This window comes from Euleptes europaea, chromosome 17 (assembly GCF_029931775.1).
Source record: "Euleptes europaea isolate rEulEur1 chromosome 17, rEulEur1.hap1, whole genome shotgun sequence".
Taxonomy (NCBI): domain Eukaryota; kingdom Metazoa; phylum Chordata; class Lepidosauria; order Squamata; family Sphaerodactylidae; genus Euleptes; species Euleptes europaea.
Window position 1 is genome coordinate 50904763 of NC_079328.1, and position 21800 is coordinate 50926562.

The 21800-nt window shown below is 55.0% G+C and overlaps 1 protein-coding gene across 1 annotated transcript in view; it reads left to right on the plus strand.

Moving 5' to 3' along the window:
• Nucleotides 1-733: 733 nt before the first annotated feature.
• TANGO6 (transport and golgi organization 6 homolog) overlaps nt 734-21800 on the plus strand; it is a 30910-nt gene continuing 9843 nt past the window's right edge. Inside the window, exons 1-15 of the mRNA XM_056862483.1 lie at nt 734-812; nt 2427-3079; nt 4347-4463; nt 4850-5000; nt 5574-5710; nt 6903-7065; nt 7508-7590; nt 8706-8818; nt 9815-9991; nt 11647-11767; nt 13682-13873; nt 14606-14725; nt 15820-16323; nt 17332-17389; nt 21320-21472. Of these exons, the coding sequence (XP_056718461.1) occupies nt 734-812; nt 2427-3079; nt 4347-4463; nt 4850-5000; nt 5574-5710; nt 6903-7065; nt 7508-7590; nt 8706-8818; nt 9815-9991; nt 11647-11767; nt 13682-13873; nt 14606-14725; nt 15820-16323; nt 17332-17389; nt 21320-21472 (2821 nt within the window). The remainder of the gene's footprint in view (nt 813-2426; nt 3080-4346; nt 4464-4849; nt 5001-5573; nt 5711-6902; nt 7066-7507; nt 7591-8705; nt 8819-9814; nt 9992-11646; nt 11768-13681; nt 13874-14605; nt 14726-15819; nt 16324-17331; nt 17390-21319; nt 21473-21800) is intronic.

Consider the following 21800-nt stretch of genomic DNA (forward strand, 5'->3'; position numbering starts at 1 on the left):
AGATGACTCTGGTGGTCCCTTCCGACTGTGTGATTCTATTGGAGGGGCAGGGTATCGTGCCATGGAGCACACCCTCCAAGGCAGCCGTTTTCTCCACGGCAACTGATCTCTGTTTTCTGGAGATCAGCTGCCATTCCGGGGGATTGCCAGCCTCCACCGGGAGGTTGGCACCCGGGAACTCTTGCTGGACTGTGGCGCGCTTCTCTATCTCCCCCCCCCCGGCTCGCCCAGCCCCTTCCGCTGTGCTCTGCCCCCGACGGGGGCGGGGGTCTCCGCGCTTTGCTTTCCAGCCCTCCTTGCTGGACTTGGGGGGGGGGGCGGCAGGACCCGCCCCCAACCCGGGGCTGAAGGCAGCGCGCGCTCCCCACCGACCTTCTCAACATGGCGGCGCCGGCCTCCCGCCCCTTGGAGAAAGACCTTTCCAAAATGGCGGACGATCGCCCCCCGACCTTTCCAAGATGGCGGCCGATCGGGGGACTGACCTTTCCAAGATGGCGGCCGATCGGGGGGACTGACCTTTCCAAGATGGCGGCCGATCGGGGGGCCTGACCTTTCCAAGATGGCGGCCGATCGGGGGGGGCTGACCTTTCCAAGATGGCGGCCGATCGGGGGTCCTCTGACCTTTCCAAGATGGCGACCGGCCGCGGCGCCGCTCCCAAGATGGCGTCGCGGGCTCGGCTGCCCGGCCCTCCTGCGAGCGCGGCCTGACGGCGGGGAGAGAAGAGAAGCGGCCATGGCCCAGGCCTCGACGCTGAGGCGGGCGACGGAGGCGCTGGAGCTGCTGCTGCGGCTGGGGAGCGCCGGGGCCGCGGGTGAGAGAGGGGGGGAGGGGGGCCTGGGGCCTTCAGCCGGGGGTCACTGGCGCCCTTTGCCCCTTCCAGGCCGCTCCAGCCCCACCGGGAGGAAAAGGGCCCCCCTTCCCGCTCGCTCGCGGCTCCCTCCTGCGCCCCGCCGGGCCCCGCCCTCCTCTGCCTTCGGGGGGGGGTCGGGGGCCGGGTTTGGGGCGCCCTCCTTCGTCAGGGGCGGGGAAGGGCGCGCTTCTTGGTCGCCCCACGGAACTCGCGGCCACCAGGGGCCACGACGCCTGCCACCTGTTTGGGTCGCTTTAAGAGGGGGGCTCGTGGGCTGTCGTTAGCCAGGAGGGCTGCGTGAGGCTTCCACGTCCAGGGGCAGTCTACCTTGGCCCCTCTTCGCTTGCTCGGGGCACTTTCAGCCCCACCTTCCTCTGCGGAATGGGCTCACAGGGGGGTTGCAGCGACAGGCAGAGCAAGAAAGATGGGGTCGCCGTCCAGGGTGTGTCGCTTTCCAGAAGTGGGAATTCGGGGCAGGGGCCGGGGGGAGCCTTGGCCTGCCGCAGCAGGGGGCGGGGGGGGGGTCTTCCCAAGCCTGTTTCCCTGTGCCAGGGGCTGGCAGGCTGCCCTCTCGGTCCACTCGAGGGTGACGCGCTCCCCCCATTCTCGTAGAGACCGATGAGGGCGAGGAGGCTGGTTTGAGCTTACGGCTTGCTTTGTTGGCCAAGAAGTCATAACTGGGTGGGCCAGGATCCAGACAAACAGCTCCGCGATCCTGTCACACCGAAGCAGGGCAAATGCAAGAGGTTTTATAGACATTTGACATTCCAATAAAACGACAATACATTTTCTTAACATCCGATGGTAGCTTGTCATTAGCTCCTGCAGCGCATGCCCACGCACCTCGCTACATTAATGAATGGAGTCTATCTCATTGAGCGGTTCAGAGTGTTCCCTTGCAGGGTGAAGCGAAAGTACCAAAAAGGAGGACTAGGCGGCAGGGAGGCTGTTGGAGCCTTTCCTTATGCGAGAGGGAAGATTCCCGCCTTTGGGATGCGTGTGTGTGTGTGTGTGTGTGCCCACGTGCTTGGTGCTAAAGGAAAGGGAGGGCCACTGGGAAGCGGCTTCTGTGGTTTTCCTTGTAAGCAGTTGATGCGTGTAGCTTGCGTGTATGTCTGAAGAGTGATGCAGGTATGATTACTCAGGCACAACATGGGTAAAATGCAAACAGCGGCCAGCTGGCTGCCCCAGAGGGCCAACAAGCCGGGCACAGGGGCCGAGGCCTTCCCTTGACGCTGCCTCCTAGCACTGGTTATTCCACGGTTGACGGCCTCTGGAGGGGGAGGTTCCCTTTAGACACCCAGGCTAGTAGCCGTCGATGGACCTCCATGGATGTGCTGTCTGTGTTTCTGGCCATCACTGCAGTCCCTGGCTGCAAATCCCACAATTTAATTACCTGTTGATTCAAGAAGTACTTCCTTTTATCCGTCCTGAATTAATAAGCCCGTCAACGTCCCTTACCTGTTAGGCGAGGCTGAGAGATCTCTTGGCCAGGGTCTCCCATGGCAGAGTGGGGACTTGATCCTGGGGCTCCCTGATCCGGATCTGTCTCTCACACCCTGGCTTTCTTTCTAGGGACAGCTTCAGGCCCCCTCCAGGCCACCCAGAGTGCTGCTCTGCTGGAATCCTTGACCTCCCGTGTGGCCGCTTTGGAGGAGAAGTTCAGTCAAGACCCTCAATGGGATGAGCTGCGGAGGCTGAAAGCGGAGATCCGCGAGGAGGCGTGGTGGGCTGCCCCTTGCCAAGACACGTCCTGGACGTTTACTGCCCAAGTCTTGCTCCTACTGCTGTGTGTGAAGCGGTGCATGGTTCTCTTAGCTGCTGGCTACTGCCCACCTCCGCCAGACCCCACGGTGGCTGAAGCAGCCCTCCCTCTCAGCCCGGACACCCTCAGCGTCTCTCAGGAGAGAACCGTGCAGGCAGCGCTGCAGCTGGTGGCCACCCTGGGTCTTTGCCCGTATCTTTGGCCGGGTGTCGGCCTTCCCCTGGGACACAGGACAGAGTTCAGCACACTGGTTCAACACGTGGTCTCACCTGGCAGCATTTCCAGTGCCATGCGCAGGCTTTATGCCTCCTGCACCATCTTGCTGGAGATCACACAGCACCCATCTCTGGGCAGCCTTGTTCTCACGCGCCATCTTGGCGATCTCCTGGCGGGGCTGTGCCAGCTGGCCTTTGGTCCCATGAGGAGGAAGGGTGACCAAGCAAAGCCACAGGGGGAACTGATGGTGAGTTCCCTGCCGGGACGCACCTCATGGGGCTGCATCCTTTGGCACCCGTGGCTTCTCTGGAGTGGCTGAACCAGAAAGAGGTCTTTGTTATGGTTGCAGGGCTGTTCACATAGGGGCGTTTTCCAACCAGAGGGGATGCACATCACTTCCCACACCACAGGCTCATTTTTCTGTTGTTTTTCTGTAAAGTACTGCACCCATTAATGGCACGATATAAATTATAATCTGTATTTATGACTGAACAGGGAGACGACTACCTTCCTCAACTGTCTTCAGGAGAGCTCCTTGATTGTGGAGGCGAACTGTTGACTAGTTTGCGCCTGTGTGGTCTAACACGCTAAACAATGCTCTTCCAGTCCCTTTTCAATGCACTTCAGTGATTGTTTGCAAATGGATTTTGTTGTTTCACGCAGTAAAACCCAGTTGCAAAGTGCATTGGAGAACTCAGCATGTGTAAAAGCACCCTTTAAGAGATGAGAGAAAATAACCAGGGCTGCAACATTTGCCCAGTTTGATTCATTAAGTGAATCAATTAACAATATTTTCACTGACTAAAAAGGTCCCGCTGATTAAACGAGCAGCAGACTTTTAAAGATTGTTCAGTTATTCTTTATATTGGTTCATATTTTTTAAAAATCTCCAGGTGGCCGGCGGTGCCCAGGAAGAGGCATTCCCTTTGGGAACAAAAAAAGGGGGGGGTGCTGCTTCCTGTATGATGCTTGTTGTGATGCATTTGTGTGTTGTATTGAAAAACTCAACAAGCCTTTCCTGAAAAGCGGTTGTTTTTATATGCCAATTTAATCATAGTCGTCTATTTAATTAGGTTCCGGCTGTACTTGTTTAAAAACTGCCATCCCTTTGGGAGGCTGCCGTGGGGAGCAGTGCAGGGGTCAGAGAGGAAGCGGCAGCGTTACCCGTTCTGTTCCTGCCATTCCTTTATTGAAAATCCTCCTTCCACACCTGCAGGGGAGAAATAAGGAGGGTCCGTATCTTTTCTCCAAAGCAGTTTGGGGAAGGTGGAAAAATGGCAGGGAGGGGAAAGTGTTGGTCGTCTCGCTGCTCCAAGCAGCAGCTCTTTTGCCCTTAAAGAAAACATGTTTGGTGCCAAAGACCTGAACACAAAACTTCCCGGCAGCCCTGCTGTGGATTGTGGCTAACGGCCACGAGGCCGCTAGAGGGAGCCAGAGCCCCACGATGGGCTCTGCTTCTTTGCTCTCCTCTTGTGCAAACTTTCCCCTGGCAGAGACCTTGTGGGATCTTTCAGGGCCTGACAGAAGAGGAGCGCGCCCGCTGCAGAGACGCCTTGCAAGGCCTTTTGGACCGAGTTTACCAGCCGCTGGTGGTTCGAGAGTTGCTGATTCTTCAAGGAGGACCCAAACAGGTACCAAGCTACTGCAGTGCATTTCCCCTATCCTTGCCTTTTGTGCATTCTTGGGGACCACACAGCACCCGACCCCTATCCTTGCCTTTTCTGCATTCTTGGGGACCTGCTCCATTCTGCGTTCTTAAAGCACCTCGAGAAAGCTGTGCTGTATGAGGACCCCAGGCAGAAGAGATTAACATCCCTGGCAGAGCATTGGGCGCAAGACAGGTTGTGTGACTTTGCCTTCCTGTTTGGGAGCCTCCTGAGATGGGAAGGAGGCGCTATTGCCCAGGGTGTCTCAGGTCCTGATCTGGCACCCCAGCCGCTTGTCCCCTCTGTGGCTCTCTCCCACCTGCCAACATTGTCCTGAAAGCTACTAAATGCACCCTGTGTATCTTTTTCAGGGCTCTTATTCCAACGGGCGTGAGGGCGAGCATCATCTCGCTCCAGCTCCATCCTGGCTCCGTCGCCTCTGTGGGCAGCTACTCTCCAAGAGGCTGATGCGACCTGGGGGTGTTCAGGCTGTGGTCCGTGGCATCCTGGAGGGAGCAGGAGGTGAGTAAGCCTGAGTGTATGCCTGCCCACCCAGCTGCCCCTCCTCACCCGCTGGTAGGAGGGCATGTGTTTGCTTCTCTCTGCAGCTGGAGGAAGGTGGGCGTCAGAGGTCTTTGAAATTCTGCAGCCTTTTCCCCTCAAGGCTTCATTTGGGCTGTTTTGAGTGACCTCTCAGAGGTCACCTGATGGCGTTGCTGGTGTTGGCTCCGAATGGCAGAAGCGATGGATGACGCCTTTGCCTCTGTGGCTGTGGGAATAACCTGAGGAACTGCAGAGTTCTGCATAAGCCTTTCTGCCTGATTAAGTGGGCTGTGGAGCTTGACAGCATGGGTACTCCTGCCAGCGCTGGTCCACTGGAAAATGCCCTCTGGCTTGCTGAGGGACATTTAAGGTCACCCACTTTCTGTTAGTCTTGCTTTCCCCTTGCCCAGAATTTACCAGCGTGGGAGTGGTCTCAAGGCGAGAGTAGGCTGCCAGCGTGCCTTGAAGTGCGGAGGAAGCGGAGGGCCCTGCCTCTGGGGCCTTGACATTATAAGGTGCTGTCTCTAATGTGCTGTCTCTCCTGCTTTCAAGCTGGGGCAGCGGGGGGCAGCGGTGCCGAAGCAGCAGTGGCTGACTGGCGGAAGTGTGACTCGGTCGCCAGGATCCTGTCTTCTTGCCCTCAGCAGTCCCTGTCTTTGGAAGATTACTACCAGCATGTGTGCCCCCAGGTATGCCCATCACTTCTCCCCAACAGGTAGCGATTTGTGGTGGCTGGCAGGGCTGCTTCCGTCCAGCGGGTGGCTGGGGGCTTGTGTAGCAGCTGGGCGTAATTCCAGCTTGGAGGAGTGCCCTTTCCTTTTTATTCCTCATAGTTGTGCAGGACGCTGTACGTGGTTTCCCCTTCCTCCATGTTTTCCACACAATAACCCTGTGAGGTGGGCTAGGCTGAGAAAGGGTGGCTGCCCAAGCTCACCCAGTGGGCTTTGCGACCAAATCGGGACTTGAACCCTGGTCTGACAGGCTGACCTGGACACCACAGAGTCCCTGTGCGAGTTCACTGTGAGAGGAGTTGGGCGCTTGGTCTGCCTGCAGCTGATCCCATCCCACTGTACACAGGCCCACCCCTTTGCCTACTCGCTTGGGCTGAGCAAGAATTGCTTCTTGGTGACCAGAGAAGAAGGTTCTTTAACTTAGCAGGGAGTTGGTTCTGTGTTGCACGGGTGTCACAAACGGGTGGGATCCTGCCGATTTGTGCCACTAGTGAAGGTGTTTTTCACTGGCCAAAAGAGCATTTCCCTGACACGAGGGGCTTTTTGCATTAAGGGGGAGTTCTTTCTCACAGAGGAAAGTGCCTCTGCTAGCAGAACAGATTGTCAGGATCCAACCCATTGGATGGAGGAGATGAGGGGCTAGTAAAAAAATGTGCGTATTCTTATTTGCATTGCTGAGATCATCCTTTGCAAAGATTTGGTTCTTCTAGACATGTAAACGATGGATGCAGAAACTCTGCTCTCCTCCTAAACACGAAAAAGACGGTGCTCAGTTTGTGCCCTCAACCCTCTCAAGAGTCTCCTTGCATGTCACCCCATCCCTGCCCGCTCAGTTCCAGTTCCATTTCTTCCCACTGCCTCCTATTTCCCCCCTCTTTTGCAGGAGGTGGCCTGGGGTGGTCATTAATGCCTGATCCCAACTTCTCAGTGATTCCAGGGGGGCGAGAAAGGCTGAGCATTAGCTGTGCATTATAGGTGTTTCCTGAGTGCCTTGCCTTGCCTTATGATAATCGCTTACTAGCAACAAGCACCCCTCTCACCCCTTGGAGGCCTTAGGCCGCTTCCAGGGCCACGGGCAGAGGGACAAGAGGCCGTCAGGGGCAAGGAGACCTGCTTCCCGCTTGCCACTGGTGCACAAACCCTCTTGCAGATTCTGCAGCTGCTGCTCATTCAGGATCAACTCGTCGCACAGCAGTTCCAGAGAGTTGCTGTCACAACGGTGCTCACCATAGCTAGAGAACACCCTCGGCAGGCAGAGAAGTACCTGCTGGGCCCCATGCTGGAGCCGCTCCTGCGCTGCCTGGAAGGGGCAGGTAATGGCTGCTCATCCCCTTCTGTCAGGCTAGGAAAGGGACCACATTGGTGTTTCCCCTGGCTGAGACTTTTTTAGCAGCTTATGGGCAGGTTTCTCAGGGACTAGTTTTTGTAATGGACTGTTCTGCTCATTTTTGTGTGGATAAGTCGCCAAGTCGACTTATGGCAACCCAGTAGGGTTTTCCAGGCAAGAGACTTACAGAGGTTTCTTCTGCGTAGTGTCCCTGGTCTTCCTTGGTGGTCTCCCATCCACATACTAACTAAAGCCAGCTTCCAAGATCTGCCCTGAGCAGGCTAGCCTGGGCCATCCAGGTCAGGGTGATTGAAAATGGAATGGCCCATTAGATAACTGCTCCGGGGTGGGGGTGGGGAGTTCCATCATGAGGAGCTGGCTGGTTGTAGCCAAGAAGTTCTGATGGTCCCCTTCTCTGTTCTTCTCAGCTCTGCCTCTGGAAGACCTGCCAGCAGGGACAGTGGTGGTGAAGGAGGAGGAGCTCACCGGCTGTGTGGAAGCCATCTTTAAGGTACAGCATCTAACTGTCGACAGGGAGAACTGCTCTTCAGAAGCATGCAAGCACATGCCTTATTTTGAGTCAGACCCTCAGTCTCTTCAGGTCAGTTTGGTCTGCTTTGACAGCACCACTCCGGGGTCTCCGGCAGAGGAGGCCTTTCACATCACCTTCTGCATGGAGATGTTGTGGATTGAGCCTGGGACATCCTTCAAGCAAAGCAGATGCTCTACCGCTGAGCACAGCTTTGCCTGTGACGGGGCATGTTCCACAGGGGCTGGCTACTCTGCATCCCACTGTGAGCCATTAGGTGCGCCAAGCTCTTGAGCAGCATCAGCCTGATGTGGCAGACTCGGCTGACTCGGGAGGCCTTGAAGTGCTAGAGGCCCTTCCTTGGCTGCTTGCACTGGCGTTCTGTCCGTGGGGAGCCTTCAGGCCAAACGCTGTGAGGGTGCCCTGCCGCCAGCGCCTCTGCCTCGTGCCTTGCCTCATGCAGACTTCTTGCCTGGCCCATTCAGAGCTTCTCTTGCTTGCCTGGGAGTCAAGGTCTCTCCTCTCAGCGATGCTTCTGTGCAGGAGCGGAGTGCTGAGGATCATCGCCACCGCTGTGTGTGTCCAGCTTTGTCTTCATGGGCGGATGCTGCCCTTCATGGTTTGCTCCGCTGGAAGTAATGCCCTGCCTTGCATAGCGCTGCTTACCCAGCACTCTGGGGTCTTAATCTCGGCGGGGGCAGGGTGGAAATCTTTCAAGCAGGCTAATTTGTAAGCTTGCTTTCTGAAGCTGCCATCACTGTGTAGGTCAGCAGCAGCACAGGGGTGATGAAAAGTGCCTGCCTGGAGGGGCTGAAAGGAAGGAGGGGGGCCGTGGCTCAACAATAAAGCCTTTGCGTGGCATGCAGTAGGTCCCAGGTTCAGTCCCCGGCACTTCCAGTTAAAGACCATGCAATAGGGGATGTGAAAGACCTCTTGCCTGAGACCCTGGAAAGTAGCTGCCAGGGTAGACAATACTGACCTTGATGGACTAGAGGTCTGATCCAGTATGAGGCAGTTTCATGTGATCAAGAGCACCTGCCCTGGCTTCCTGCTCTCTCCCTTGCTTCATACCTGCGCAATCGCTCTGCTCTTTACAGGTGTGTGTGGCTGACCATGAGCCTTCGGTCATGTTGCTGGGCTCCTTGCGGCCGGCGCTGGGAGCCATCTTCTCCCTCTTCTGTTTCACCAAGCAAAACGTGTCTTTCTTACGGTAAGGATTCTGACCGGAAGGGGAGGGGGCCTCTGCGGATGAGTTTTTCTGATCAAAACTTCTTTCTGTGTCCTGGAAGAAACCTTCCTGCCAGGAGGCGCACGGCGTGTGGCCTTTGCTGCTGAGAGTAACTTGTTTGGAATGTGCTTTCTGCTTGGTGAGAAGCAGGCCAGCTCTTGGCTCAGCCCGGAAGCTGGGCTTCCTACCCCAAGTTGCCTGTTGGCAGCGCATTCATCACAGCCAGGCCATGTTTGGGGGAAATGGACTTGCTTGCTCCTGGGAGAGGAAATCGCCAAGCTTTGCTTAAGAAGCAGGACTGAAGCCTGTGTGTGTGTCTCTGTGTGTGTGTGCTTGCTGGGTAGTGGCCTTACATAAGCTGGCAAGGCCTAATGCTGCAGGAAGGGTCCCCAACCTTTTAAGATTCTAACACAGCATGGTGGACACAGCCACAGAATGGCTCCCCAAAACTGGCTACCACAGGAGGTGCAGACCCCCCTGCAGTGGCTGACACAGCTGAGCTTCAGTCACACGGCAAAGACCCTTGTGCTGTGGGGGCAGCTGCTACCAAAGCAATATTTTTTTAAAAAATGGCTCACCTGACCCGGTTCCCTTTCTACAGACACTGGGCAGGCACCAGGAAAAGGGTCAGCGAGCAGCACGGCAGGGACCCCTGGCCTAATGCTTCTGACCTGGCCTTCAGGTGGCTGAGGGATTCTGGCTTGAGGTAGAGACCAGATTATACCTCGATTCCTTCCTACCCTGGGACTGTCTGTTTCTGAGTATATGCAGCAATTTGGGGCAGGGGAGGAAAGCTCCCAGAATTCTGCCCCCATTCTGAAAATTGACATTTCAGCTCTCCGATGAGGTATTTCCAGACACGCCTGCTTTTCTCTGCGACAGTGTCCTGCTTGGATGAGTCTGTCTTTCTCTGCCAGCTGGTGTGGCTAGTCCTCTGATGCTGAGCTGGTCCTTCCCTGCGGCTCTTCTCTTCTGCAGCGCCCCGTGCCAGGAGATCTTGTTGTGGTTCTTGGAGAAGTCTGGGAGAGAGGCGGCACTGTCTGATCTGGAAGGACTGGCGAGGCTGGGAGGGGGCATCCGCATTCTCCACCCGTTTTGCCAGTTTCGGGTTGCCAGTGAAGGGGGTGCTGTGATCGCCATCAAAGAGGCTGTCAGGTGAGGAGCCGAGCGACCGGGCATAGCTGCAGGCAGAGCCTGCGAATGCTCTGGCCATTCCAAAGCCCCTTTTGTGCGTACAGTGAAGAGAGGGGTGGACTTGGTATTCTGGATGACCCAGGTTCGAATCCCCTCTACTGCCACAGAAGCTTGCTGGGTGATCTTGGGCCTGTCACAGATTCTCAGCCTGGCCTACCTCACAGGGTTTTTGTGAGAAAATGGAGGGGTGGGTGGGAGAACAGTGTTCTAAAAGCCACTTGGAGTCCCAGTTGGGAAGAAAAGCTGAATATAAATAAGTAAATGCTCTGTCAAATGCATCATTGTGTGGGTCCAGCCCAGGGTGGAGACAGGAGTTCCAACTTCCCTTGCCTGAGGAGGTCTGGGTGCGGTGCACCCCTGTCATTTATTTATTCTATTGAAGTTATTTATAGTCCGCCTTTCTCACTGGGGCTCAAGGCGGATTACACAGAGGGAGTCAATGCAATAAAACAAGGGGAGATGCAATAAACAATGAAATAAGATGTGGGTCTAAAAAACAGAAATGGTACATTAAATGATGCAAACTACATAACTGGATCCAACTTACAGCAAACTATGCAGGGTAGTTATAGGCAACGGTCCCTAATAATTTGTCCACGTAACTTTGAGAAACGGTTTGTGCAGTGCGGCCCTATTGTCTACATCAGTGGTTCCCAACCTTTTTTTGACCAGGGACCACTAGGACTATTTTGTTCGTTTCAGGGACCCCAAGGTTCAAAATAAAAATTCAGAGAATTTGAAAATAAACTTTAATCATAACTGTTAGTTAAACTTAGAATAATATTTGAATATATATATTTTATAATAGAGAACTTTTAATTGAAAATATTAATTTATTATGGGTTTATAACTTTGTTTCGCGGGCCTTAATTTAGTTCTTGCGGACCCCTGGGGGTCCACGGACCCCTGGTTGGGAACCAGTGGTCTACATAGAAAATGTCTCTTGAATAATTCAGTTTTGCATAGTTTGTGCGCCGCTTTAACTTTCATTGCAATTCCTTGCTAGTGGCTCAAGTTACTCAAAACCACAATGGGGGGTGGAGAGAGAGGAGAGCTTTCTGGCTCTGATGAGCATCCAGTGAACAGCCCAGAGACACCGTCCCCCACACTCAGATTGGCAGTGGCTCCTCCAGGGTCTCAAACAGAAAAGGGTCTTTCACATCACCTAACGCCTGATGGTTTTAGCTTGAGGGGCTGGCAATTGAACCTGAGACCTGTATGCCGAGCCGATGCTCTACCAATGAGCCACAGCCCCTCCCCGCACATGAGCTTGTTGCGGGTGGGCTCCTTAAAGCACAGCAACTTCTCTTGCTGCTGCCCGGCCTCCTTGCGGCTGGCTTCCGTCTCCAAGCTTCCGTCTCCTTGGAAGGCTGCTTGCTCTGTGGTCCCTGTTCAAGTGGAGGGCTGAGGACCGCTAGGCTTGATCATTGTGTAGCAGCACAGCACCTGGGTCTCAGTGGATGAAAAGGGTCCCCTCTTTGGTCAGGCAGCAGCAGGGAAGGAGAGGAAAGGGCCATTCCGGATTGTGGTTGGGCCTTGCCTTGTTGAGGGGCAGGGCTGTGCCAGGAGCGCCCCAGCCTCCCTCTGAGGAAGGCTTTTTCCTCTTGTCTTCCCAGGGATGAAGAAGAGGCGCTCTATCAGAAGGTTACCTCCGAGCAGTGGCAGCTGGAGCAGTTGGTGGACTTGCTGTCTCGCAGCCAAGGCCTGGCCGGAGACTTCTTCCTCCATTGCTTAAAGGTAAGGTGGCTGTGCAGGAAGTCAGCAGGAGAGGGTCTTCCTCTGCTCCCCTTCCAAAAGATCCAGAAGAATTTCTGTAGAAGTGAAGGGTGCCCCAGATGGGTGCTCTGACCCAGGAAAAGAGCTGCTGTCCCACAGACACAGGTCAAGGGTGATTCTGGCTGGCTGAATGCAAGTGCAAGAAGCCACTGAGTCTCCACACGGCCTTCTCCCAGGGTGGAGCCTGTAACTGTGATGTGCAAAGCATCCTACCCACCTGCTTGTTTTAAGGGGACCCCTGAGGCACATGATGCCCGAGCCTGAAAGTCCCCTTGGCAACTAGGGTAGTGGTTTTTAGCTTCTCCAAAAGTGTCTGCTTCAGTAGGCGGACAGATGTGTCATTCACAGCAGGGATCTCATTTCCTCGCATTGCAAAGTGTCCTTCCGAGATTCAAAGAGGTGGAACCATGCCATGCAAGAATGGGGCTTGGGCTCTGAGAGAGGCAGCCTTTGGTGATGGATGAATCAGTAGAGAAGAAACGTGAAAACATTCATTTCCATTTGGGAACCTTGTTTCCAAGGTGTGAGGATTCCTCTTTCATGCAGCGCCTTTGAGGTGAAGAAATCTTACAGTGCAAAGGCGGGAGGGTCCTGGCCCTTTGGCAGGGGCAACACGGGCTCTCTGACAGAGGTAGCCCCAGTCTCTTAACATAAAGGCATTCTTGGGCTCTGAAGTTTTCTGGGCACAGATACAGAGCTCTCCCGATCACCCTGAACTCAGTTTGGTGTCCCGAGGCAAGGCACCAGGCCTCAGCCCCCCCCCCCCCATACACAGCCCACTGTGGAATACAGGGGTAATCTGGGGGGCTGTTTGTAAAGATTTTGATTGTTTGAAAGCCTTGCACAGATACTAAGAATTATTCTGGCTCTTGGTGTACAGCAGGATGCTGCATTTCCCCAGCATGTGAATAGTGGCATTGTTTTGGGGACGGCTGGTGCCTCTGCTTCCTTCACCCGTCATGGGCTCAAGGGCTCCAGAAAAGCAGCAAAGGGTTAACCTTGGTTTCTCCTTGGGGCTGTTTTGACACCTGTCCTGCCTTTGATATGTAATGGCAGAGGGGGGTAGTAGCTGTTAATCACCTTCATCCTGGAAGGCAGGCTTCTGGTTCTCCTTTCCTCATTTCCTACAGTTTTTTCTCCTAGCAGCAGATTAACTGGGTTTATTATGTAGTAAAAAGTCCTTTTTTGAAAAATGTACTTTTCACATAAGACAATACTTTGCAGAATGTGTTGATCCTCGTGAGTGTGTGTGAGTGCATGTGTGTGCTGGTTATTTGTATAATCTCTGTATAGGAGCAAAGCAAGCCTGATAAAGAACATCAGTGTACATGCTGCTTACAACTACCTTATGATATATTAATATTTAATTAATAATTAATTGTCCAAGACGGTTGGATCATCAGATTGTTAAATAAAGAAAACATTTACTTAATATTTCCAGATATTCCAGACTGAGCCGCTATGGTATAGTGGTTAAGAATATCGGGCCAGTACCTGGGAGACCCCGGTTCAAATCCCCATTTGTGCCATGGAAGGTCACTGGGTGACCTAGGGCCAGTTACTTTCTCTCAGCCTAACCTACCTCACAGGGTTGTTCTGAGGATAAAATGGAGGAGAGGAGAATGATGTAAGCCTCTTTGGTATCCCATTGGGGAGAAAGGCGGGGCACAAATGAATTAAATAAAAAAAATAGATCACATTCTGAAGGTTGAAAATATAAAACATTTAATCAGAAGCCACTGAAATCTAGTTAAGCACCTCCAACCTGGACGAGCCTGTTTATCCCCTGATGTGGCGTCTTCTCCATGGGGAAAGGGCGCAACCACAGGAGATCCCCTGCTCATTCTACTGCCTCTGTTTCTCTTCCCTTCACAGGCACTGACGCACGTGGCAGGGCGAGGGGCTTCCCAGATGGAGTCTGTCTCGCTCTCTTGTGAGAGGTCTGTGAACCTGGAGCCGGGCTGCAACCGGTCCCTCGAACCCCAGGAGAGGCAGCTGCACGTGCTGCAGCTGGTGGCCATGCTGTGTGAGAGCGTCTCTGATGCGCTGTTCACAGACGTTTCACAGGTTCGTGGAGGCCTTGGCTCTTGGCCTGCAGAACTGCAACAGGGCTGCAGCAACTCAGTGGCTGGCAACACAGTTGCTCTACTGGGAAGCCCCAGCGAAGGAGCACCCTGGGTGGAAACAGACCTGCAGGGCCCTGCAGCAGAGGAGGATGCTGGGGGCTGTGTGGATCTCCAGCTCTTCCTTTGAAACTCGGAGGCTGGGGGAGGGGAGGTCTTGCCGCCCAACGGAGGGGCCCCAAACCCAGCAAGCCAGACAAGTTGTTTTGGGTGCAGAGCTTCCTTCTGGGGTCTCCAAAGAGCAGGCACCTTGAGTGCACAAAACTCTAATCCCTCCCGGCTTTTCTTTCCCTTGGATAATTAAGGAGTTTTTGAAAAGATGAAGCAAGTCGAGGAAAGGAATTGTCATTGGGGTTGGGTACCTGTCAGAGTTTGTTTTCCAGCAGGTGGTTAGTTGTGTATTTAGTTACTGAGCTCTCCCTGATGCCTCCGCCTCTTCTGTCGTCCTGAGACATGGGGGTACCGGACAGATCTGGAGCAAGGCATCACTTGGACATGAGTTTTCTCTCTTCCCCCTGCCCCAGCCAACCCATGCTTTAGCCGCCAGGAGGCAGAGACAAGGGCCTAGTGACTTTTGGCAGAGTTGCGCCCTGGAGGTTGCGCTCAAGTTCAAGGGAGCCATGCCAGGGGCTGTCCATGGACTGGCTGGATTATCTTTCTTTTTCGCTCTGTGCAGGTTGTAGAGTTTGTCGCAGTAACCTTGCAGCGGGCCTGTGTGAGCGGAGGCGTGGTGGAGGCCCAGACGTTGAGCATGGCCATGGGGTTAGTGGCTGCCCTCCTGGGAGGGGCCGTGCAGGTGAGCTGGGGGACAGCAAGAGGGATACGGTGGGACGTGCTCTGGTGGGGCTCGTGGCACTTCGGAGGGCCCTCATGACTCACTGCTTTTCTTTGCTGGCCACAAGTCCAGCCAAGAAGTGGCTCCGTTGTGTGCCCCTCCTTGAAGGCAGATGGCAGCTTTCTAAGGGCACAGCAGCTGCCCAGACAACTACATAGAGAGCTCCCCATGCAGGGTGTGTGTGTGTTTGTGCACGCAGAGGGTTATTTTGAGGTTACTTTGGGTTCTGACCACAGTCAAACAGCAAGAGCAAAGTAGCTCCCAGGCCTCGCAGGCATCGTTGCCATGTGTCAAGTCCTGGCTTGCAGGCCCCAGTCCTAGCCTCAAATCCCTTCTTCCTTCCTGTCCTGAGATTGCTGCTGGCAAAACCCGCACCATCTTCTGCGGATGTTTGATGTGGTTACAAGAAAAATTCTGTGGGAGCTCCAGAGTGCTTCGTGCCTTAGAGTTTCCCCCCTCCAGCTGTCACCCAAAGTGTGTGATCGAAAGAAACATACTCTAAGGAAGCCAAGTGAAAGGCTTGGGGCTGGGCTGTTTTCCCTCCCTGGGGCAGCAGCACTGCTGGAGGGCCTCACAGGTGTCTTCGGGCACTTGTAAAAGTGAAGCAGAAGGGGGGCGAGGAAGGTGACACTCCGGTAAGAGTTGGGGAGTAGATCCAGGGAACTGCTTGGCAGCCGCCAGGGTGAGCATCCAGGACCCTGGAATCCCTAGAGTGGCTGCATTGCTTCATAACCCACCACCTGCAGTGCAGGCCGAGGCCTCGAGCCCCGGGAACTAGCCTCCCTTCTCCAGGCCGTTGGTGAGGTGCAAACACGTGCTGGGCTGCCCCACCTGCCGTTTGCACCTGCCAGCTTGGGGCGTGATGTTATCGCTGCTGTCAGATCGACATCCGCCCTTAACGGTAACCACAGCAAAGGCTCTTCCTCCCCCTGGCCCTTCCTCCCCGCTGCCCAGGGGAGGTTCTCAGGAGGAGCTCCGGCTCCCTCGGCCTTTGGGGCAGTAGCGAGGTGTTTTTGGTGCTCCCTCCCTCTCTCTTTCTCTCTCCCCTCCTCTAGCTGAAGTCGGCCGACTTTGCAGCCTTGAAGCGGCTGGTGCCCCTGCTGGAGGAGGTCTGTCGGGGGCACCCCGAGCCCGTCATCCAGGAACTTGCTGCTGACCTGCGCATGACCATCTGCACCCACGGAGCCTTTTCTCCTGAGAGCGTCTGCTTGGCGGCTCGGAGCACTCTGGGCAGGAGAGATGCGGGGAAGGCGGAAGCTGGCGTAGGCCAAGACCCCCCAGAGAGACCAGAGGGAAAGGCGCCAGAGCCCAACGCAACTCTGCCCCAGAGGCACGCAGAGAGCAGAGCTGCTGTTGGTCCAGCTCCCGCGACACCTGGAAGGCTCCCGGCTGGGCCGCTGGTTGCAGACTGTCTCCCAGGCTCCCAGGCCCTGCAGGAGCTCCTCTTGTCAGCTTATGACCCTGACATCCCGTCGCGAGCCGCTGCCTTGCGCAGCCTTTCCCGCTTGATAGAGCAGAGGGACCCTGAGGCTCTGAAGATCCGGGAGAAACTGCTCCAGGTAGAAAGTCCCAGCTCTCTGCTGGGCAAATGGGTGAGGGGGCGGCCTTGGTCTTCCTCTTCTGCGCTGTGCCTCATCTGTAGGAGCTCCTGCGACTCAGTGCAGGATTGGTTGGGGCAGGTGAGACTGGCAAGGTAGTGTTTGCCGGTCGAGGGAACCCCTGGAGTCCTCCATCTTCTTGCTCCCCAACATGCCTGCAGAAAGGGGACATGTTATGGCCTTTGGTGTAGTGAGACCCAGCATGGTGTAGTGGTTAAGAGCGATGGTTTGGAGCAGCGGACTCTGATCTGGAGAACCGGGTTTGATTCCCCACTCCTCCACATGAGTGGCGGAGTCTGATCTGGAGAACCAGGTTTGATTCCCCTCTCCTCCACATGAGCGGCGGAGGCTAATCTGTTGAACTGGATTTGTTTCCCCACTCCTACACAAGAAGCCAGCTGGGTGACCTTGGGCTAGTCACAGCTCTCTCAGCACCACCTACCTCACAGGGTGTCTGTTTTGGGAAGGTGATTGTAAGCCGGTTTGATTCTTCCTTAAGTGGTAGAGAAAGCTGGCATATAAAAACCAACTTTTTTCTTCTTCTTCTCTCTCTGTTTTCCTTTTTCTTTCACCCTTGGAGACCATGAACCCTGCATGGGCAGGTATGCCAGGGCACCATTTCCAGGTCTCTTGCGCCATCCACTGCCTCTTGGAGCAGGGAGCGGCTTCTCGTCATGAATGAGAAACTCTTGAAAAACCTCTGGTGGATCCCTTTCATTCTCTCCAAGCCCCCAGGTGGGGAATGGTTTTCGCCAAACCCCCCACAACACCTTTTTCTGCCGGCAAGATCCCTGGTGCCCAGGGCCATTAGCAAAAAGGGTGATTGCGGCCAGGGGTGCTTCCTGGGAGGCCGCAGAGGACTCTCAAAGAAGTCAGGAAGATGCTGGCCTGGCGGGACATGGCCTCAACATGCAGATTTCTCGACTCGCATCCTCAGTACGAGGTGATTCTTGGTCTTTGTTCTGGCAGGTTTTTGTGGAAGGCTTGGACCATGAAGACTCCTTTGTCTATCTTTCTGCTATCCAAGGTAAGCAAGTGAAATCTGGGTCTTTGTCTTGAGGCTTCCTGTGAATTAAAACAAGGAGCTCTTTGCTGCCCAGCCAGCCCACTTATGTGGCAGCCAGCACTAAACGCCTCCTGGGACAGTTGTTTGGCTAGAACAGGGGGGTCCTCCCAGCCTTTTTGAGCCTGTGTGCAACTTTGGAATTCTGACATGATGCGATGGGCACAGACAAAAAATGGCTGCCACAGGAGGCAGAGCCAGTGACTGCAGCAGCTGACCGTCAGTCACCCGGTGAAGATCCTTGTGCTGTGGTGGCAGCTGCTGCCAAAGCAACATTTTAAAATATTTGCACAGCCAGTCAAACCTCCAGTGGACAATGAGAAGCCTTGCTGGGCAAAAGCCCTACCTGGCGCCTCCTAGCATTTGGCAGGTGCCATGGTGGCCGTGGGCACCCCGTAGAGAACCCCTGGGGTCGAACATAAAAAAATGTGGATCAGTCCAAAAGTCCACCTACTTTGGGTCAGGAACAGGCACCCTGGCGCATCAAGGCACAGAGCTGCTTGCAGCCCAGCGGCTCTCTGCTGGTTTACCCCATTTCTAGACAAGGGCGACGCTTGTTCCCCAGCCCTGGCTGGGCAGAGTTAAAGCTGGCCTGGGGGAGAGCTTGCTGAAGTTCTCGGGCAGGGGGGCCTCAGCAGAGGATGGGTTCGTGATGCGTTCGTTGGCCACCCGGAGGCTGCAGCTGGGCAGGCCTCTGCCTCCGGCCCCAAGGAGCGCCTTCCAAGCGGCCCTGCGGGGACTCCAGAAGCCTTGCCTGCTTCCCAGCCTGCTGGCAGCCGGTCTTCTGGAGAAACCGTGGCTAAGTCCTGAAACAAAGGAGTCTTTCTTGGGCTTCCATGGAGGAACTGCAAGCTGATCCATCATAAGCCAGGCAGATCTGCTGTGCAAACATCCCGTTGGCACCGGTGCCACTCCAGTGGAGAAAGTTCATGGGTGTGCGTTTCTTGTCTGGATAACGGCACCGCTTCCCTTTGCACAGCCCTCGAGCATCAAGACTGTTGCCACAGAGGTGTGTGGGTGAAGCAGGAAGGGCGCTGAAACAGGCGTCAGTGGTTTTCCTGGGCCCTCGCCAGGACTGAATAAGCAAGAGGCGGCAGCCTAGGGAGGCTGGAAGCCGTGCATCTCCTTGGAGCAAGAGGGGTGCCGTTTGGGCCGTCCTTCTCTGCCCCCAGGCTTCTAATGAGAAAGAGGCTGCAGAGTAGCCCCCAAACCCCTTGAAGCAGAGCGGGGGAGGTGGGGGAGAGGGCTGGGAATGGCCACCAGACACCGGCAACCACCCTGGTCCCTGGGGGGCACCTCTGATGGGCCCTCGTGGGGAAGAACTGGGCCTGAATGCGATGGCCTGAATAAGAATTCTGATCGTTATAGAGCTGGAAGAAGTACACAGAGAGAGCAACCAGGGTGATTAGGGGGTTGGAGACCCTTGCCTATGAGGAACGGCTGAAGAGGCAGGGGCTTTTCACATGAACACATGGAGCTGCCTTCTACTGAACCAGACCCCTCTTGGTCTGTCGCAGGCAGTCTTGTCTACTCAGACTGGCAGCAGCTCTCCAGGGTCTCAGGCTGATGTCTTTCAGATCACCTGCTCCTTACTGCAGGTGCCAGGGGTTGAACCTGGAGCCTCCGTCTGCATGCCAAGCAGATGCTCTGCTACTGAGCCACAGCCCCTTTTCATTTTAGAAAAGAGTCAATTAAGGGGGGCATGACAGAGGTTTATAAAATTGCACACGGGGTGGAGAGAGTTGACAAAGAGAGTGTTTTCTCCCTCTTCCATAGTACTGGCACTTGAGGGCATCCAATAAAACTGGTGGGCAGTAGATTCAGGATAGACAAAAGGAAATACTTCTTTACACAGCAAGTGATTAAATTGTGGGATTTGCTGCCAGAGGATGTAGTGAATGGTCACAGGCAGAGGTGGTTTTAAAAGGGAATTAGACGGATTCACGGAGGAGAGGTCTATCAGTGGCTACTAGCCCTGGTGAATAAAGGGAACCTCCACATTCAGAGGCAGTCCACCTCTGAATCCCAGTGCCAGGAGGCAGCATCGGGAAGGCCTCAGCCTCCGTGTCCTGTTGTTGGCTCTCCAGAGGAACTGGTTGGCCACTGTGTGAGACATGAACACATGAAGCTGCCTTATACTGAACCAGACCCTTGGTCCATCAAAGTCAGTCCTGTCTGCTCAGACCGGCAGCAGCTCTCCAGGGTCTCAGGCAAGAGTCTTTCACTTCACCTACTTGCCTGGTCCCTTTAACTGGAGATGCCGGGGATTGAACACAGGACCTTCTGCATGCCAAGCAGAGGCTCCACCACTGAGCCACAGGAGGCTGCATTAGATGGACCCTCACGGGGCAGATCACAGGGCTCTTCTGATGTCCTTATTTTTATCTTGATCTGCAGGCTCAGGGGTGGCTGAGGAGGGTGCTCCCAGGGAGGGTGTGAACGTGCCACGAGCAGGATGCTCAGTGGGGGAAATCAACACGTTTCCTAGGAACGGGGAAGTGTTGCGCCCCGACACATTCCCTTGCAGAAGTGTGGCCTCACCTTGCTGCTTAGCTCTGTAAATGGCACCTTGGTGAGCTGCACCAGCAAAAAGCCCTGGCAGCTAACAGGAGGGGCGCTCCTTTTGCTTCCCAAGTTTGCCTTGGCTGGAGTATGCGAAGGAAGCCCCCCTCCCCAAGAAACACACCTCCCTGCTCGTCTTCCGCCAGCAGCACATGCAGAGCAGCAGCTGACACGTTTACCAGCCTCCTTTGCAGCTCCTATTAACCGGGCAAATTATTCTTTTGGTGGGGGGAGGTGGCAAGCCTGAGTCAGAAGCAAAGAGCAGCCACTAAGCTTGCTCACGCTGTGCCCCATGCCCCAGAGGCATACGGGGCAGAGGGGGAGGGAATTCGTCAAGCTTCTCTTTCTGCTCCTGCCTGTCCCTTGAGAAGGCGCTCTCCCTTCTCCAGTGTAAAGCATCTTTTGTTTACAGCAGAGAGCCAGTCTTGCCCGTGCAGCCCCTGCGACTGACTCACTGCTCAGTGCAGGCAGGGATGCTGTCAGAGTTACAAGTTGATCATAATGCCCCCCTCCCATCCCCACAAAAGTCTCACTCCCTCGACGTGTGTTTTTTTTAATGTCCTCACTCTGCAAGCCAGAAATGAGTAGCATGTCAGTTTGCTCTCAGCTGACAGATTTTGGCCAGTCTGATGTTTGGTGCCCTGGTGCCTCTTTTAATGCATGCAGAAGGTCTCAGGTTCAATCCCTGGCATCTCCAGTTAAAGGGACCAGGCAAGTAGGTGATATGAAAGACCTCTGCCTGAGACCCTGGAGAGCCGTTGCCAGTCTGAGTAGACAATACTGGCTTTGATGGACCGAGGGGTCTGATTAAGGCAGCTTCATGTGTTCATGTGTTCTCTCTGCCAGGGCTGCTCCTCTTTGCCAGTTCTGCCTGGTGCATACTGAGCAGGCTTTTCCACACCACTTTCTAATGCCAGCGTGGCTCTTTGGCGGCCGGCATCCAGGGCTGGGTGGCCTTGGGCACTTTTATCTGTGTGTCAGCCTCGAAAGGGGAATTCCATGACAAGGAAGGGCCTGGAGTTTGGAAAACGCTCTTGAGCTGAGGTTAATGTAATGGTGCGGCAGCCGCCTTCCATTTGGCTTCCCCAGAGCTCCCCACTGCGCTGTCTTTTTTCTCTCCTGGTCAGGATCAGGACCAATAGAATAGTCTTTGTCAAGCCAGGTGGGCCCTGAGAGGTCACCTTCACTCCCCTTCATTCCCCTCTGCTTGTCGCCCTCTGGAGAGACCAGGAAGGGTTCAAGGGCCCATCTGCTCCGTGCCCCACCACTGGCCCCGCCTCGCAGTTGGTCTTGCAAGTAATATCTGGGGTTCCTCTTTCTCTCGGCCTCCAGGTGTTGCTCTGCTGTCAGATGCTTTCCCCAAAGAGGTTCTGCCCTCCCTGCTGGCCCAATACCAGAGCGGCCCCCCTGGCGCAGAGGAAGCACGACCGGCGGAGGCCAGGATGAAAGTGGGGGAGGCACTCACGCGCACCACACGGGCTCTGGGTAAGTATGTGGGCCGGCATCTCAGCCCTTCCAGTGGCAGGCAGGGCCCTGTGGGTGGGGTTGTGTCGTGTTGAAGGTCTTCATTCCAGAGAGAATGTTTTGCCAACGTTGGAAGCTCTTGATTTGCATTTTAACCGCTTAGGGTGCTGAACGTTGCAAAAGACGGAAGGCTTCCTATGGCAGTGAAGGGTAGTGTCTAAAGTGATGGCTAGGATCTGGGAGATCCAGGTTCGAATCCCCACTCATGCCGTGGAAGCTTGCTGAGTGACCTTGGGCTGATCATGTGCTCTCAGTCTAACCTACCTCACAGGGTTGTTGTGAGGAAAAA